Source organism: Oncorhynchus kisutch, linkage group LG23 (assembly GCF_002021735.2).
Source record: "Oncorhynchus kisutch isolate 150728-3 linkage group LG23, Okis_V2, whole genome shotgun sequence".
NCBI lineage: Eukaryota > Metazoa > Chordata > Actinopteri > Salmoniformes > Salmonidae > Oncorhynchus > Oncorhynchus kisutch.
Genome location: NC_034196.2, coordinates 39,528,716 through 39,547,942, shown reverse-complemented (window position 1 = coordinate 39,547,942; position 19,227 = coordinate 39,528,716). Strand labels below are relative to the sequence as shown.

The 19,227-nt window shown below is 41.9% G+C and overlaps 1 protein-coding gene across 7 annotated transcripts in view; it reads left to right on the top strand.

Moving 5' to 3' along the window:
- psd3l (pleckstrin and Sec7 domain containing 3, like) overlaps window positions 1-19,227 on the top strand; it is a 157,707-nt gene that overhangs the window by 86,881 nt on the left and 51,599 nt on the right. For all 7 annotated transcript variants that reach the window (XM_020457339.2, XM_020457338.2, XM_031802301.1 and 4 more), the window contains one exon: window positions 1,746-1,835. In XM_020457339.2, coding sequence (XP_020312928.2) covers window positions 1,746-1,835 — 90 coding nt within the window. The remainder of the gene's footprint in view (window positions 1-1,745; window positions 1,836-19,227) is intronic.

The window sequence follows — 19,227 nt, the reverse complement described above, 5'->3', positions numbered from 1 at the left end:
GCCCTTACTTTCTGAGAGACAGTAGTACAGGGTTCCATTGGGTAACAGAGCCCTTACTTTCTGAGAGCCAGTAGTACAGGGTTCCATTGGGTAACAGAGCCCTTACTTTCTGAGAGACAGTAGTACAGGGTTCCATTGGGTAACAGAGCCCTTACTTTCTGAGAGACAGTAGTACAGGGTTCCATTGGGTAACAGAGCCCTTACTTTCTGAGAGACAGTAGTACAGGGTTCCATTGGGTAACAGAGCCCTTACTTTCTGAGAGACAGTAGTACAGGGTTCCATTGGGTAACAGAGCCCTTACTTTCTGAGAGACAGTAGTACAGGGTTCCATTGGGAAACAGACCCCCTTACTTTCTGAGAGACAGTAGTACAGGGTTCCATTGGGTAACAGAGCCCTTACTTTCTGAGAGACAGTAGTACAGGGTTCCATTGGGTAACAGAGCCCTTACTTTCTGAGAGCCAGTAGTACAGGGTTCCATTGGGTAACAGAGCCCTTACTTTCTGAGAGACAGTAGTACAGGGTTCCATTGGGTAACAGAGCCCTTACTTTCTGAGAGACAGTAGTACAGGGTTCCATTGGGAAACAGACCCCCTTACTTTCTGAGAGACAGTAGTACAGGGTTCCATTGGGAAACAGACCCCCTTACTTTCTGAGAGACAGTAGTACAGGGTTCCATTGGGAAACAGACCCCCTTACTTTCTGAGAGACAGTAGTACAGGGTTCCATTGGGAAACAGACGCCCTTACTTTCTGAGAGACCGTAGTACAGGGTTCCATTGGGAAACAGACCCCCTTACTTTCTGAGAGACAGTAGTACAGAGCTCCATTGGGAAACAGACCCCCTTACTTTCTGAGAGACAGTAGTACAGAGCTCCATTGGGAAACAGACCCCCTTACTTTCTGAGAGACAGTAGTACAGAGTTCCATTGGGAAACAGACCCCCTTACTTTCTGAGAGACAGTAGTACAGAGCTCCATTGGGAAACAGACCCCCTTACTTGACATGAGTGTACAGTACCAGCGTGTTTTGGTTGAGTACTTTAATGGAGTTTAGTTTTAGACTGGGATTTCATTGTGGTGCATTGTGGGAACACACTGCACAACAATGAAGTACCAGATAATGTAGATCATTTTTGTAGTAGTCCACTGTAGGTACCTCCTCTAAATCCCACTGATATACTATGCCGCAGCAATGATCTTGTAACTTTTCCTTTACAACGTTTGGTTATTTGAATTAAATCCAATGTATCGAATAAAGATATTTGATTGCACCTACATTCCACCAACTTTCAGTCGGGACTTGAAATTCCCCCTAGTGTACTCTTATCCAGCCAGCGACTTACTTACTGCCTCAGAGCAAAAAGCTTAATGGTCTTTTATTATGGGAGCCAAGTGATTATATCTTCCAATTCAATAAGATGCCACTTTTCCACCTCCGTTTACCCTTGATGTCTGTATTAGAATTCTGGACTTGGTGCTTATTCTGAAATTATAAATGTATGGATGATGTCAAATTTATAGTAGCTCAGTTTGACGTAGCCATGAATGTAGCACCTATCCACTTAGTTTTGTATTTAGGGTCAGGAACTATTTTGGAATGCAGGCGACGCTCTGCTTCCTGCATAAAGTAAGTCATGATCATGGCCCCCCCTTTTAACTGTGTAAGTTTGATAGGGTTAACCAAGGCCTCGGTCTGATGCTCTTTTCACATCGTCCCAGTAATAAATCTTTCCTACACCTTACAGAATATCGGGAAGAAGATGACGTGCCAGGAATTCATCAATAACCTGGAAGGGTTAAATGGAGGACAAGATTTCCCCCGAGAGCTCCTAAAGGTAGGTCCTGTTGCTTTGCCTCATTCAATAATTTGCCAGTGATTGTGTAAGGCTGATGGAGGATCATGTCTGGAGGCCCTCGAATGTAAAATGATGAGTGCCTTAATGGCGTGAGTGAAACAAGACTGTGGATAGACTGGTCCAATGGCCTGTCATGTGAAAGAGGAGACTTCTATTGCACCAAGTAACACAAAACGCGATATTAGCTCCACTCTGTTCGAATGACAATCCGATCCCTTCAGCCGTCAGACAGCACTTGCCTCGGCCATTCAGCACTTGCCTCGGCCATTCAGCCCACGTTAACCTGATATTTGTTCACCTGATATTCTGAATGACTTACAACCGAATGACAAACGTTCTACCCTGGTATTAATTAGTGCTAGTTAGGTTCTGTCATTGGAGACCGGGTATAAAGGTCTTGGGACTTTGCCTCAAAGTGAAACATCAGACCACACAAGCATAGAAGGTTCTATTACAGTCCACTTATATTATGGCAGCTGCTGTGGTCTATGGCGAACTATGCAAACTATTTGTTGCTACTAGTTCTTCAGTTAGTACACTGCAAAAACATTAGACATATTGTAATATTCTTAATGTCTTTTTTGTTTACTTGAGGGCCTTCAAGTTTTTAGGTATCATTTTCTCTAAGAAGATATTGATTATAGGCAAGGTATACTGTAGTTTCATGAACCTGCAGTATTTTCACCGTCAGCAAATATTGCAATCATCTCAGTGACCTGCCAATATTGCACCAATAGAAAGCAACACTTCCTGCTGCTTAATCTCTTCCCACGGTCATTCTGAGATGTCCGGTGTTGGCACACTCGGTGAGGAAAAAGCTTACTCCCTTGCTGGGTGAACCAGAGCATAGCCCTGCTGGCCATAAGCTCCACTGGCCAAGAAAATAGGAAATTAGCATGTTCTGCCAAGACTCCTTCTCACTGTTCATCATTTAATGAAATAATATCCCCCCCTCCTGTCTAATTAAAAAGAACACACACCTAGCTCTCACAGCAAATTTCTTGCATCGACTAGCGTTTGGCAATAACACCCGTTGGCATTGGACATGGCCAAATGGTGGGCAGGATGACGATCTCCAGGCAAAGCAAAATGCCCTTACTGTGCCTCCTCGGCATCGCCTGGCGCCAGCTTGGATAAGTCATCTTAGATTCTCTTCTCTTTCCTCTTTAGTCTTTTGGGAATTTGCTTCATGGCTCTAGTTTGGCTCTGTAGAGAATGGGACTGTACTGTTTCGTCTACAAAATTCGGACATGAATTACTGTACATTTTGTGCATCTTTTCAGATCAGATATTTTCTGCATTTCAGATTAATAAATACAAGAGTATGTGGACACCCCTTCAAATGAGTTAATTCACCTATTTCACCCACAACAGTTGTTGACAGCACACAGCCATGCAATCTCTATAAACAAATATTGGCAGAATGTCCTTACTAAAGAGCTCAGTGACTTTCAACGTGGCACTGTCATAGGATACCACCTTTCCAACAAGTCAGTTTGTAAAATTTCTGGCCTGCTAGAGCTGCCCCGGTCAACTAAGTGCAGTTATTTTGAAGTGGGGGGGGGGGTGCGCCAACCCAGACAGGAAGATCACATCAGTGACTCAACCCACAAACGCACCTGCATCGAGTGCCAATTATCAGATAACATAAAACAAAAGCAGTGCCTCACTGTGACGCAAGACATTAAATAAAGACTAGAAGTACTTGATCTCGCAGATATCTTTCATACTTCATATGTGGAAACCCGGCAGAGCAGTAATCTGTTTTCTTAACTTTGTCCTATTGCTCTGGAATGTCTCGGACGAGATAAAATATTAACATGATCTATTTTGCAACCACACATTTTTTCCACCCCCTATTAATACTCCAACCCTAATTTATCAATATTGGTGTCCATAGTAAAACATTTTAAAATGTCTTTTTTTAATATATTTATGGAACATTTTAACAGGCCGTTATAAAACTCAAAAACCACCCTGTAGCCTATTCACAACCATTAGTCATCTAATTTCACCTCATTTAAAAAATAACACTACTGCATTTGCAGAGACATCACTGGGGAAACCACTCGCTAAACCACTCGCTAAACTGGTGGCATATGAATGAATGAATGCGACTGAGTGTACTGGCACTGCGAACATTATTCACATGTTGAGCATTTTATGTTGTTGCTATTCTGTGAAAGTATTTTGCAAAATAATTCTGTATGACAAAAGGCCATTTTGGATCATTTACAGATGTACATGTCCTACGATGATGGATGGCCTTTACACTAAACACTGAAATGTTCGGATCATGTCAGCTGTCATATCATAACACAGTCCTTTTGTCATGTCAAATATGAGATGTAGGGATTATAGATCAGGGGATGTTCATTCAACAAGCAAATGTATTACAAATAAAACAAATCACATTTACATAAGTATTCAGACCCTTTACTCATTACTTTGTTGAAGCACCTTTGGCAGCGATTACAGCCTTGAATCGTCTTGGGTATGACGCTACATGCTTGCCACGCCTGTATTTGGGGAGTGTCTCCCGCTCCTCTATGCAGATCCTCTCAAGCTCTGTCAGGTTGGATGGGGAGTGTTGCTGCACAGCTATTTTCAGGTCTCTCCGGATATATTAGATCGGGTTCAAGTCTGGGCTCTGGCTGGGTAACTCAAGGACATTCAGAACTCCTGCGTTGTCTTGGCTCTGTGCTTAGGATCGGTGTCCTGTTGGACGGTGAACCTCAATCCCAGTCGGAGGTCCTATGCGCTCTGGAGAAGGTTTTCATCAAGGATCTGTCTGTACTTTTCTCCATTCATCTTTCCTTCCATCCTGACACCCCTACACCATGATGCTGCCACCACCATGCTTCACCGTAGGGATGGTACCAGGTTTCCAGACGTGACGCTTGGCATTCAGGCCAAAGAGTTCAATCTTGGTTTCATCAGACCAGAAAATCTTGTTTCTCATGGTCTGATAGTTCATTAGGTGCCTTTTTGCAAACTGCAAGCGGGTTGTCATGTGCCTTTTTACTGAGCAGTGGCTTCTGTCTGGCCACTTCACTATACAGGCCTGATTTGGTAGAGTGCTGCAGAGATGGGAAAACCTTCCAGAAGGACAACAATCTCCACAGAGGAACTCTGAGCTCTGTCAGAGTGACCATCTGTTTCTTGATCACCTCCCTGACCAAGGCTCTTCTCCCCCCAATTGCTCAGTTTGGCCCGGCGGCCACCTCTGGGAAGAGTCTTGGTGGTTCCAAACTTCCATTTAAGAATGAAGGTGGCCACTGTTCTTGGGGACTGTCAATGCTGCCGACATTCTTTGGTACCCTTCGCCAGATATGTGGCTTGACACAATCCTGTCTCTGAGCTCTACGGACAATTCCTTCAAACTCATGGCTTGGTTCTTGCTCTGTCGTGCACTGTCAACTATGGGAACTTGTAAAGACAGGTGTGTGCCTTTCCAAATCATGTCCAATCAATTAAAATTTACCACAGGTGGACTCCAAGTTGTAGAAACACCTCAAATATGATCAGTGGAACCCGGATGCACCTGAGCTCAATTTCGAGTCGAATAGCAACGGGTCTGAATACTTATGTTAAGGTATTTCTGTAAAAGAAAATATATAAATTAGCAAAAATGTCAAACCTGTCGTTATGGGGTATTGTGTGTAGATTGAGGGGGAAACAATATTTAATGAATTTCAGAAGGCTGTAATATAACATATTTAGAAAGTCCAGGGGTCTGAATACTTTCCGAATGAATAGGCAAGTCCATCTTAGCCCATTGCCTAATGGCAGAATTATCGATTTCATAAAAACTATTCATCCTTTTCTATGGCCTCTGCTATGGTAATATTCTGCAGTTGCTTGACTGGTTTCCCAAGTGACATCAGTCCATTGTTTCAGAATAACATCCAAAAAGTTCATATTTTCTGGGGGTCAAATGTTTACTGACAAACAGTACATTGGAGCCAGGTGATGCGTTTCCTTATCCAGGATACCTAGTTTCATATAGACCCTTTAAATATGAGTACTGGATTAATGGGTGTGACAAACCAATATTTACACTGTGAAACAAAAGAAATATAAGCAGCATTATCATTGACATTGACATTTTGCACTTATCCTTTAAATCCAGATGCTAGTTTGGTTTGAATACATCCGTGAGATAATATGAAGTGGAGGTCCCTGAGTTTTCGGTTTGTGATCAGAAAAAAACTGTTAGGCATTTTTACACCACAAAATAATCAAAAGCGGTATGCAGTGCACTAATGGAAGTTTAGAAGTTTAGATGTATACAATTGTAGTTTTGTCAAAATAGGAATCCTACAGTGTAGTTAGTCGTTTTTGACTAACTACATTTGAACAATGTGGGAAGGATCTAGCTCAGCCATTATAAATGTGATTGGTTGAATATTATTTTCCACATTGCTATTTTTTGTTTTTGTTCCAATCTTCAGGTAGTTCACTTGCTGTAATTACAACCTTGGAAAAGGGTTTAGGTTACATGGAAGATTAAATTACTATTCATTCTGGAGATTTCTTGGCCTATAAACTAAGCCTACTGGGAAAGGGGGATACCTAGTCAGTTGTCCAACTGAAATGTGTCTTCCACATTTAACACAACCCCTCTGAATCAGAGAGGTGTGGGGGGCTGCCTTAATAGTCCGAAGCCTGGGGAACAATGGGATAACTGCCTTGCTCAGGGGCAGAATGACATTTGTACCTTGTCAGCTCGAGGATTCGATCCAGCAACCTTCTGGTTACTGGCCCACTGCACCTTATTGTCTAGGTCCTGAAGTTTTCTGCCATTTGTCACTAAAGGTTGACCCATCAGATAAACAGTAAACACATTTGACTTAGCTATGGTTAGCGATTTGATTAATGAGAAAGTTAACCTGAGAGTTGTGAGGATTACAAGCATAGCCGTTGTATGTAAATCAAGATGCCTCCTATTGCATTTACCCGTTGGCACCTGGTGCATAGCAAAACAGCTTATGTAAGCAGAGGTAGTGTTCCCTTAAGCTTGGCCAACACAGGCTCCAGCATGACTCCTACAGTATGAATACTTGCATGGATGGTGGATAACATTCGGCTCTCCCTTCTAAATGTTAAGTGTTGGCTTCTTGGTGTTTGAGTCTTTAGGCAGATGAGTACAGAAACTGGAGACATTTGGCAGTGTCCAATCCTAACATGTAGACAGCTTCATCTTAATCTCAGACACCCAGAACTAACATCTTGCAGAATTGTCAGATTCTCGTTATGTTCTAGGGGAGATATATGAGTAAATATACTAAGAAGCAATGTTCCCTCAATTTGTTTTGCCACTGAGCAACATTTTAACATGGAAATAGCTGTTCTATCATTCAGCCTACAGTAGCAGCCTATATTGTGGTGTAAAATGTAGGCCTACATTCCATGAGACTTTTGGAAAACACACAGGGATTGACATGAATCTGTATCTACATGTCCTTCAGACAAGGTGACTGAAAATGTTGTTTGATGCAAGAAACCACTTTACAAAATAAGATGCTTTGTTATTCCCACAGCATTATTACAGAGAATCAGACACATTATGCTGCTCTCTGCCTATTGGCTAATTAGATTATTCAAGCCTGCCTCAAATACAACACTGCCCCTTTTAAGACATACAACAGTTCTTTACCAGTTTAGTGCAAGTCTATGGCCCAAATGTCACCTCCCCTACTAAAATTTGAATGATGTGAGCACTTGCAAAATCATGAATTCATCGTGCTGATGGAGTTGAGTAAACGTTAATTGAGGCGTCTTGTCAGGGGTTTAAGGACGATTAGTCTTGGCCGACAGCTGAAACCTCAATTTAGGGCAGTAGAATGATGTTGAATTGAATGACAGCCACCAAACCACTACATTTAGTCTGACTCAAGAGTTTTTTTATTTACTAAATCTGTCGTTGATCTTATGGTCATGCAAGAAATCAGAAAAAGATGGCGAGGGGAAACTGAAAGCTTGAATCACAGAAATATGCTGGCTGTAATTAGTCTCTAAAACAACAACCAGCTGTTTTCTTGGCTGGTGATTGTAACTGTTTTAGGTTTGTTTTAGTACATTGCTCAAAGAAACCTGGGTGCCAACTGGATGGATGTCAGGAATCCACTGAAGTTTCAAGACCTTTTCACCCTAAACAACTGTTTCCATTTGTGTGGCTGTTTTTGAAGGGACCAAATTGTATAGTCTCTTGTCAACATTGTATGTTGATGTTGTATGAGTGAGTGTCGGTCAATTCTACAAATCCTGTAGTGTCTCTTTTCTACTCTGCTTAGCAAATGGGTCAGGGTTGAGTGTATTTTCGTTCATGGTTGTTTTGCCTAAGGGAGCTCTACCACTTTGGAAATGCTTAGTACTGGATGGAAGTGTCCATAATATCCCTGAATTTGTTCACACTAGATGGAGTTGATTCCTGGAGTGTTACATACATACTTTCTCCCTAGATTAGTACACTGTTGTGTGAAAATAGAATGTATACTGTACGCTCAGACAGGTAGAGCAGGTTGGCCAAATGCAAAAACTATTGAATGGTGTTCTGGACTGTTTTCAAAGTTAAGCGTTATATAGCGTAATATTAGATTCCCAGTAGCAGTGTCTGTGAGAATCGATCTCTAAATATCCAAATGCAATTTGGTCCACACACTGTTGACGTGTCCTCTGTCACCGCCTGAAAGTCATTGGAACTGCAGTCTTCTCTGGTCCAGGAATAAGCTGACACCAATGGCTTGTATTAGAAAGCATGACATGCTGTTTGGTCCTGAGTTAACCTTCAATCTGCCTTCGCTTTTTGGCCAAAGGCTCCATGTGATCGTCAAACAAGAGGATGCATATGGACATATGGGAGCTGTCTCTTGTAATATTAAACAGTGTCTATGTAGCTGTATCGCGTATTCCTCTTATAGCCTAGATGTACTCCTGTTACGAAGTCTAATTTTCCTCAGAGTACTTGTGCGGTATGGCTCGTCAATGCAATTTGCTTGGTTGTTCATGTAATGACTTTCGTCGGTAGCTGGTTTAGAAATGAAAATCCTTCACACCTGGCTAGTTGCCTTGAATATAAAACTGATCATTTCATGGACTTTTTCATAATTATGATTCATCACCAACATGCTGTAAAAGTTGAATGTTGATCGGAGACTCGGTGATGTCATTCCTTCAGTTCGTCCCAAGGTTATAATGACCTTGTAAGCCAGGATTGTCTGCAGCACATCCATCCGTTACATAGTCGATAGCCTTATTCGGACGGGATGAGCACAAATCACCGCATTTTGTCTTTTTAATCCTGTCCTAATCTGCCATGTCCGTACTTTTGATTTGACAGGAAGGTTATTATCTCAGCACTAATAACCTGCTGTTTCTCAGGAAAGGTCCTCTGATAATACTTATCCTGTGGAATTGATACATCACCAAATACGTCAGTTTAATGAAATGATCTGCATACAGTTCATGGTTCATATTGATTCTTGTTTAGTTTTCCGAACTGAAAGCCAGTAATAGGCTATCCCTAGCGAAATTGAAATATCTTCACACCTAGAACAGCCTCCAGGCTACTGTCATAACGGTCCATTTTCAATGAGAAAAAATCTATTGAATTACAGGGGGCTGTTTGGTAAACTAATCCGGTCCGACTCGTCCACTGGAAACAGGCATGCTGGGGTAATAAATACATAGACAACATTCTATAATGTACTAGTCCTGTGTGAATAGGGCTTTTGTTTAGGGTTAACACCTTCTCTGTTTTACTGGTATTCTTTTATTCACACTGTAAAAAATGGTTTAGTAGATTTATCTAAATCCAGACATGCAATTTAGAAAGAATGGTTAACTGATTTTTATTGAACAGAGAGCCCCAAGTCAACTGCTGTTCAAAGTCTAGTAATACATTTAAAAAACAAGTTGATCAATATTGCACTATACAGTTTGAATGCTTATAACGGGGCTTATTTCTTAATTTTTATCAGTGCCTTTTCTATTTGATGGTTACTAAGCACTACCATGTGTGAGCTGAGAACCCTTGATGAGGCGAGGTACATTTTGTCAAGGCTGGGTGAAAACAACTGAAGTGCAAAGTGGCAGGTTTTCTAATTATCTGGTGATTTACTCTTAGCATTTCAATATCACATCAACCAGAATAGGCATTTATGAGTTAGCCTACATCCTAATATTTAACCTGGCTTCTTCTCTTACTTTTAAGAACCAGCAGAACATATGTTCTGCTTGTTCAATCCAACACAGATGGAGGAATGTGTATACTCTATTGGAGGTGTTAACCATGTTTTAACCCGATACATCCCGCAATCTGCTCTTCTCGCAGACATTGGATATTGAGGGAAACCACATCTGTGAACCCTCAGTGCTGATTTTTCTCTGTGATTTATCAAATTGGGGCCTTAGATTCATTCTGTAGATCCCTAGATTTCCTCTGTAATAACTAGATGGCACACACCAGTCCATGGCCTGCTGTTGTGAATGTGTGTTTGCTCTAGAAAGGTAGGGTATTATGATGTCCGACTCCTTTATGTGAAGCCCTATATCCTCTGCATTAGCAGGGAGTCCAGATAGGTCCTGCTGACAGCACCGGATGTTATTGAATTTTGCCTCGGTCGGTCACTCCAGTACCTTAATAAACCCTGTCTAGTGGATGTGACCACAGGGTTGGTCATCATTGTCTTGTTATTGGGTGCTGAGATGGTGCTACGCCACTTCTTATAACTAGTTAACTATCTAAGCTGTATCAAATAAATGATATCCAGCTCGGGGCTCCAGCTATGCATTTGGTTTGCTAACTAGCTATCTAAGCGGCTTGATGGAAAGATCAAGCTTCTTGGTTCCAGCAGAGATAATCAATCTCCACATGGATCAAGATCCCTGCTGCCTAAATTTGTTTTGTGCCTTGAAAAATAAAATGACATGTTTTTGGAAAGAAACTGCCGGTAATACCATATACCCCGGTATGGTACAGGAACGGTATACAAATCTGGATACTGGCCAACCCTTTCGAAATAGGTTTTGTTGTGGCCCTGAGCACACAATGAGATCAAATATCAGGGGGATTAAAGGGGCAGGTTTTTGGGCCAACATTTTATGACCCTGGACAATGTTTTCACAGGAGCGCATCACTAAGCTTACATGCTTACCAATGTTCAGATGCTGACCTTCAGAACAGAGGAGCCGCTCAAATGTCCCTTTATGTAATCAGACACTCATCGACATCCACAAAAGCTGCGATGACAGTTTGGGATCATCAGCACCGTAAACGGGTACAATACCAGGGTTTATACACGGAACAAAAATATAAACGCAACATGTAAAGTGTTGGTCCCATGTTTCATGAGCTGAAATAAAAGATCCCAGAAATGTTCCATTATATATACACAAAAGCTGATTTCTCTCAATTTGTTCACAAATTGGTTGACATCCCTGTTAGTGAACATTTTATCCTTTTGTCAAGGTAATCCATCCACTTGGCAGGTGTGACATATCAAGAAGCTGATTTAAACAGCATGATCATTACACAGGTGCACCTTGTGCTGAGGACAATAAAAGGCCTTGCTTCCATTCAACCACAAGCATTAGTGATGTCGGGCACTGATTTTAAGCCCGGCTCACAGTCGGCATTCCAGTTCATTCCAAAGATGTCCGATGGGGTTGCGGTCAGCGCTCTGTGTAGGCCAGTCAAGTTCTTCCACACAGATCTCAACAAACATTTCTGTATGGATCTTGCTTTGTGCACGCGGGCATTGTCATGCTGAAACAGTAAAGGGCCTTCCCCAAACTTGCCACAAAGTTGGAAGCACAGAATTGTCTAGAATATCATTGTATGCTGTAGTGTTCAGATTTCCCTAAGGGGCCTAGCCCGAACCATGAAAAACCAAACTTAACAGTTGGCACTATGCTTTGGGGAAGGCAGCGTTCTCCTGGTATCCGTCAAACCCAATTTCATCCGCCGGACTGCTAGATGGTGAAGCGTGACTCATCACTCCAGAGAACGCTTTGCTTCAGAACCTAATAGTGGCAAGCTTTACCCCACTCCAGCCGACGCCTGGCGTTACGCATGGTGTTCTTAGGCTTGTGTGCGGCTGCTCGGCCATGGAAACCCATTTTATGAAGCTTCTGATGAACATTTAATGTGCTGACGTTGTTCCGGGGAAAGTAACAGCACTTACAGTTGACCTGGGGCATCTCTAGCAGGGCAAAAATTTGACGAGCTGATTTGTTGAAAGGTGGGATCCTTTGACGGTGTCAAGTTGAAAGTCACAGCTCTTCAGGAAGGCCATACTACTGACAATATTTAAAATATTTGTTTATGGCGATTGCATGGCTGTGTGCAATTTTTATACACGTCAGGAACCGGAGTGGCTGAAAGAGGTGAATCCACTCATTTGAAGGAGGGTCCACATACTTTGTGTATAAATAGCGTATCATATTTTTTTATTTTAACTAGGCAAGTCAGTTAAGAACAAATTCTTATTTTCAATGACGGCCTAGTAACAGTGGGTAAGCCTGTTCAGGGGCAGAACGACAGATTTGTACCTTGTCAGCTCGGGGATTTGAACTTGCAACCTTTCGGTTACTAGTCCAACGCTCTAACCACTAGGCTACCCTGCCGCCCCTTGTCATGGGGAAATATGCATTTAAATCTGCGCAAATGTCTTCCCACCCAATGGCAAAATGTGTAGAATTGCAGAATATTTGCTGTAAAACTGAAAAATAAATGGTTCTGTAAACTATTTTATTCATCAATACTTTCTCTGCTACGTATTAAAACGTTTTAAACCCCCCCCCTTGTCTGGACCTCACTAAAATTCATCCTGACTACGGCCCTGATAATCATCTATTGTTCATGTAGCATTTCAAACTTTGTATGCAGTTATAATAGCTGTATACAATGGTTTTGACCTGCACTTAGTTGAAATGTTGTCTTTATTGCATTGAAGGAAGCTGTAGCGACATGGACATTGATGGCACATCGAATCATAAACATTACTATAGTATTGAGGGCAGAGCCATCTTCTATCTAATATCTCCTGACACCGTAGCTCTCCCAAGAGGATCACTTTCAACAGCAACGTAGATATGATGGGCATCCCCCTGTGACTCCTTTTAGATAAAGTGCATGTAGGTTTAATGACGGGGGCGTTGCTGTCGTTGACATGATCTCAGGGTGAAAAGGTGGAACAATCCATCACACTCTCAATCGTCTTTAGGTCTGTGAAAAGCGCTGAGATTTAAATCCACAAACCCAGTTTAGATTGTTAGCTTACTGCTCCTGCATAACATGTTTCAGTGTTTTGATAGATATTTACTTCATTTGTTTTGATGTAAGTTTTTTTGGAATGTCATTCTTGGACACTTAATTTCTGGTCTTGGGTTGAGTTTGGCTTAATTGCAATTATAATACTGTTTTGGGGTTATGTAGGCTGTAGCTGTAAAATAATCAAATGGACTGTGGTGGCCAGTGAACCACTACTGAAATACTGATTATCGAGTTAAACTGACAAACTGGGACCATAGTTGATATCGCTCACTGGCAGTGCTCCTGTGACAAGCTCCAATTTTGGGTTCGACTTGGCTCTCAGATCTTAATCTGTGTCATAACCGCTTAGATCAACTATGCAAGCCGCACCAGAGACGCTGCTCCTCCTTTAGGGCAGAACTCTATCTCCCCCATCTCCGTCTTCCTGCTAAGACGAGACCCAGTCAGTGACTCGTGACTGTGCACTTTCCTGAGAAGTTGAAAATGCCTTGAATTAATGGTTATTACTGAATTTACTGTACAATAAAACAATTATGGAATACTTTTTTTTCCTCCCCACGTGTCATTGAAGCATTACTAGTAATGCTCAGCTTCTGTAGAAGCAAATGAAGCCGCTGTTTTTAACATTGTCGTTATCTCCACATGGGTCATATTACCCAGAACATTCTTTCCTCTTGGTCGTTGGTGTTTGAACAGTGCCTGTCATATTGGGATGGATTTACCCATATATTTAGCACAGCTAAGTCTCCCAGACACATCCTTTTGTACTGTATGTTGGCAACGCAGGTGCCAGGGCCCTGTTTTATCATTTCTAAGAAAGGGCAAGTAAATAATGGAAAACCAGTGCCCCCTCCGTCAGACAAATTTGACAAATGTTGGAAATGTAATGTGCATTGAGGGTTAGTGGTGAAATGACTGAACATTTGACTGTTGGAAGGAACATTTCTGACAAAACATTTGTCAGGTTGAATTATTATAGCTTCCTTTTGGATATGACGTTTAAGAAGGTTCCACAACCCTGTGTAAGCAGTGCCACTAAGGCACTTCCTGCTCTGTGTAGCCTAGATATTAACAGACATGTTTCTATAGATGCTGGTGTCCTGTGCCTATAGCCCATCAGGAGCTGCTCTATAGAATAATTACTGCTGTGGTATTTTTAACAACCCGCAAGTAGTGAGCGAGTCAGCGGCAGAGATGACCGACCCCTGGTTTAAAAAAAAATATGCGTGTGGGAGAGAGGGAGAGAGACACAGAGAGAGACTGGGAGAGAGAGAGACTGGGAGGGAGAGCGCTGTGGCTGTACTCTCCTTTCTGATCCATTCTCAGCCTACGCAATCATTTACACATCTCCCAGTAAATGCTATTCATAGCAGCATGATTTTTCAGAGATTTGTAGGACATTGACATCTTTTCATACATCTTGCGGAATGCTGATTGGTGTATATAGTTTGTCATAGGTTTATTTTATCCATTTATTTCAGAAAATAGGAACGATAGTGTTAGGACAATTTTACAGAATAACAAAATGACTTTCTGTTAACGTCCATGTACAGTAGAAAACGTCTTCTGCTAATTTACTTTAAACCTACAGTACTTGCATGTCCAATTTTAACAGTGACGCTAAAGCAATTTAGTAGTCACTTGTATAATAAACAGATCGCTTTATCTTATCTGATTAAATTGCTAATGCTGAACAGCTTGTTGCCATGTAAGCCACCCAGATCCACAGTGAATGAATGAGTCCAGTCTGTTGAAGATGTGATTACTGATAGAAGGGTAACATGATCAAGTCACATAATGGGACTATAACCCCAAACACTGAAGCTTAAATCGGGGCCCAGCAGAGCATGCTGGTGGTTGACGCTGTTGATCTAAGTAGTTCTCATGCTGTGATTTTTAAATTGAAATGTTATCTGAAAAAAGTGAATTCCATTTAGGGAGAGTGAAAATGCTCGGGTAGTTTTCTGCAACCATTTGCATATTTTCTGCTGTACAGTATTTATTACGGGTAATAAACTGTATCGCCACAGAGTTATAATAGTAGGGAGCAGTACTGTAAATCATCCTTATAAAGCTGGTCCTTATCAATCATCTCCGCTTGCTTTATTACTTTAACCTCAGACACCACAATGGTGAGCTATGAAATGGGAGAGGTGACACTGAGATGAGTAGGAAAGTGCAGAAAATTCCTTTTGTAAGGTTATAGTCATCATTTATTCATAGTTCATCAACTGTATTAACATCAAGACAATGAGCTCCATATGCTCAGCCTCACAAAACCCGCTTCACAACAGAAAGCCCCACAAGACCCCCTTCACAACACCTCACAAAACTCCCTCCACAACAGAAAGACCCCTTTCACAACACCTCACAAACCCCCTTCACAACAGAAAGCCCCACAAAAAACCCTTCATAACAGAATGCATCACAAACCCCCCTTCACAACACAGAAAGCCTCACAAAACCCCCTTCACAACACAACAGAAAGCCTCCCAAAACCCCCTTCACAACACAACAGAAAGCCTCACAAAACCCCCTTCACAACACAACAAAGCCTCACAAAACCCCCTTCACAACACAACAGAAAGCCTCACAAAACCCCCTTCACAACACAACAGAAAGCCTCACAAAACCCCCTACACAACACAACAGAAAGCCTCACAAAACCCCCTACACAACACAACAGAAAGCCTCACAAAACCCCCTTCACAACACAACAGAAAGCCTCCCACATGTAGCTGGCGGGGCATCAGAGTAGCGTGAGCAATGCGCTCCAAGAAAAACAACTGAAGGTGTGCCTTTCCAAACACTGGGCCGTGAGCCAAATGCACACACTCTGGCTGAATAGATGTAAGCCCTGTAAACAGTCTGTTTTGCTGCTATATTCCTGTTTCAAAACGCATTAACACAAATGTCAATTGTTATGGCAAGTCTCAAACGGTTAATTGAAGAAGATAAACAATACAAAACACCCATTAGGAAAATGTATTGATTAGAGGTCGTTGCCATTTCTCAACCTCTTTCCACTTATCTCCGGTTACTCAAAGGGTACATCTCATACAGCATTATCCACTATTATGCTCTGTCCTCATCTAGTCATAAAACCTTTTGATTTGATGGAATCATTACTTCACAAAACTATTAAAACGGCATGGTAATTTTCAAAGTAAAAGCATGCCTGAATGATGCTGAGGGGTGTGGCTATGAGCCTGTGACATTACCAGCTTTAATGATCTGCTGTAGATTTCCACTGAAGGATCTTGGTTAGTACACGAATGGAAGAAATATTGGATGAAAAAGAAAATCAAAATGTAACTTTTTTGAATTAACTTCCCCTTTTTAATGGCAATTTTAAACCAATGATTAGTGTAGTTATATCAGTTGGAAACAGTGTTGATGAGTTAATAATAGCTACTCTGACTATCCTTTTGTGTTTTACAGTCTCATGAGACTAATTTGCTGTGTCCCAATGTTGTAGGGTAATTAATTTAGCCTTGTTGGCCTGTCACACCCACTCTTTCTCTGGTGGATATATACACGTGTGGTCTTAGTATGTTATGGAAGTGAGGCAGTACATATGGAAGACCCAACAGTTGGTCATACTGACAGCCTGCCTCTATTTAGTCATATGGCCAGAGAATGGCTACAATCTCATATCTTGCTGCGTTTTGTAAACGCAGATCTCAAATGAATTCATTTTCATTTCTGCTCGGCTTCGGACTCATTTTGGGGTTCAGTTGCACATCTACACTCGGATGAGAGATCTTTCCTCTCGTCTTCATGAATGTGGGAATTTCATGTCTGAACAACCATTCTATCAGCAGACAGCACTCTGAATGTGTAGCTACTTCTCTCCAGAACTTGTGTACTTTTTTCTGGTAAAATGCATTGATTGACTTCAGCCAAAACAGTAGATGTAGCTGGCTACATGGTTTTTTCTATAATTAACATTAGAAGGTATGATGCCCATGCATTGTTTTTGCAAAAAAAAGATTACTTTTTCATTGTAAGCTAATTTATGTGTGTGGCTGCTAACCACATAGTGTTGCACTTCTGTTGTAATCTGCCGAAGGTTTTTGCACTAATGTATTTTCTGTGAATGAAAACTACAGTTGCATTTTCCTGGTCACGTTAATGAAGCCAAAAAAACACGTGAATTTCAGTATAAAACGCAGGTTTCAATTACATTTTTTATGATTTCTGAAATTTAATGCGGCCCCTAGATTGTACCACATTTTGACAATCCCAGTTTGATAAAACCAGAGAGGAGAGGTGAAGCGAGAGGTTTCACTCTCGACATAATCTCTGCTTCCCGTCTTAAAGACTCCCATTGTTAGTGTGGAGACATGATCATCTCCTCATTATATACAGATCTCTAATAAAACACAAAGTACCACACAGTGAGAAAGAGGCTGAGCAGCACTGGGGAGAAATTGGAGTAGCCTAAGTGCTGCAGGAGACACCAGGAGAAATAGTTCAGCAACATTCTCCCCTGCATACTGTCAAGTAACAGATGGCCAAGATGATTACATCAGGCCACTGCTTCAGTAATCACGTGAAGCCATGTTGATGACGACAGGCCACTGCTTCAGTGATCACGTGAAGCCATGTTGATGACGACAGGCCACTGCTTCAGTGATCACGTGAAGCCATGTTGATGACGACAGGCCACTGCTTCAGTGATCACGTGAAGCCATGTTGATGACGACAGGCCACTGCTTCAGTGATCACGTGAAGCCATGTTGATGACGACAGGCCACTGCTTCAGTGATCACGTGAAGCCAGTTACGGAATTGGCCAAGAGTTAATTATCTAACCAATGAGCCCATTCCCAGCAGTGAACATTTTACTGGCATTTTTATTTTAGTCCAACACATTTCCACAGAACATGGCACATATCCAAAATGTTCATTTATCTCTGGTATGAGATGGTCCCAAATGAAATGTTTTTGACATTTTCATCGACACACTCAATCCAATGCCAATGCAACTACATTACACCTCCTGAATTTTGTTAAATCAGTGCTTTTGGGTCCATAGTTGTGCAAGATTAAGTTGGTGGCAAGTCTAAGAGCTGTCATGTTTATTCATAGAAAAACACATGTTCACTGTCCAGAAAATTAAGATTCTCATTTGCAAACGCTCACTGAAATGGCAATTTGATCAAGCCTGTTTAAACTCCAGTATGTCATGATTGTTAGTCTTGTTTGTGTTTTATACTCATCCCGCTGACTGACTTGTTTTAGGTTCATTTGAGTGACTGTGTTGCGGGGAGGGGGGTGCTGTGCTATATTAGGCATGAAGGACATTGTGGTTCATAGTGTGAATGTATTTAGCCAGCCCCTCATCATTTACATATTGGCTTGTTGGAATAATTGGAACCAGCTGTGTAATCCCAAGCATTAATAATTTATTTGCATTTAAATCGCACTTTGAATTCGGTAATTGTTCTGGATTATTGATTTTGCTCGAATTACACATTGAATTAATCAGAAGTGGTGTGAAAACAGTGCTGTTTGCTCATTGGGCTAATCAGTCCATTTAGGCATCAGGTGTCTACCACAAGCCAGTGACAAAGCCAGAGGTTTCTGCTCAGTGTTGTTTTAACGTGGCAGGTTTGGTGACCTGTGGCAAATTTTATTTCAACTATATACATTTGCCTTAGTTTTGTAAAGGGAGGTTTTGTCCTCTTCTTCCCTCTGTCCCTCCCTCTTCCTCTGTGTGTAACACACAGACGCTGACGCCAGAATCTCACTGAAACTGTCGCTCTGAATCCGAGCACTAGTGGAGCGATGCTGGAGAAGGCAGCACTGCTGGTGCTTTGAGAGAGCGTGGACGTGTTCTATGATCATTCCTGCTCCGTCTCTCTCTTGTTGCCTCGGCTTCAGTGAAACACTACTCCCCGCTACCCGCTACAGGGGCTGGAACAGCGCAGGTCTCTGGGACAGCTGTGCGTCTAGGAGCTTCTCCAGGTCTCTATCGCTACTGCTTGGTCTCGTGTCTGTTTTGGGAGCTGCCTTTTTAGATTTTTCGGAAATGATCGGAGTAAACAGTGTCCAGGGGACAGGCAGCCATCGGCGGCCCGGCAGTAGC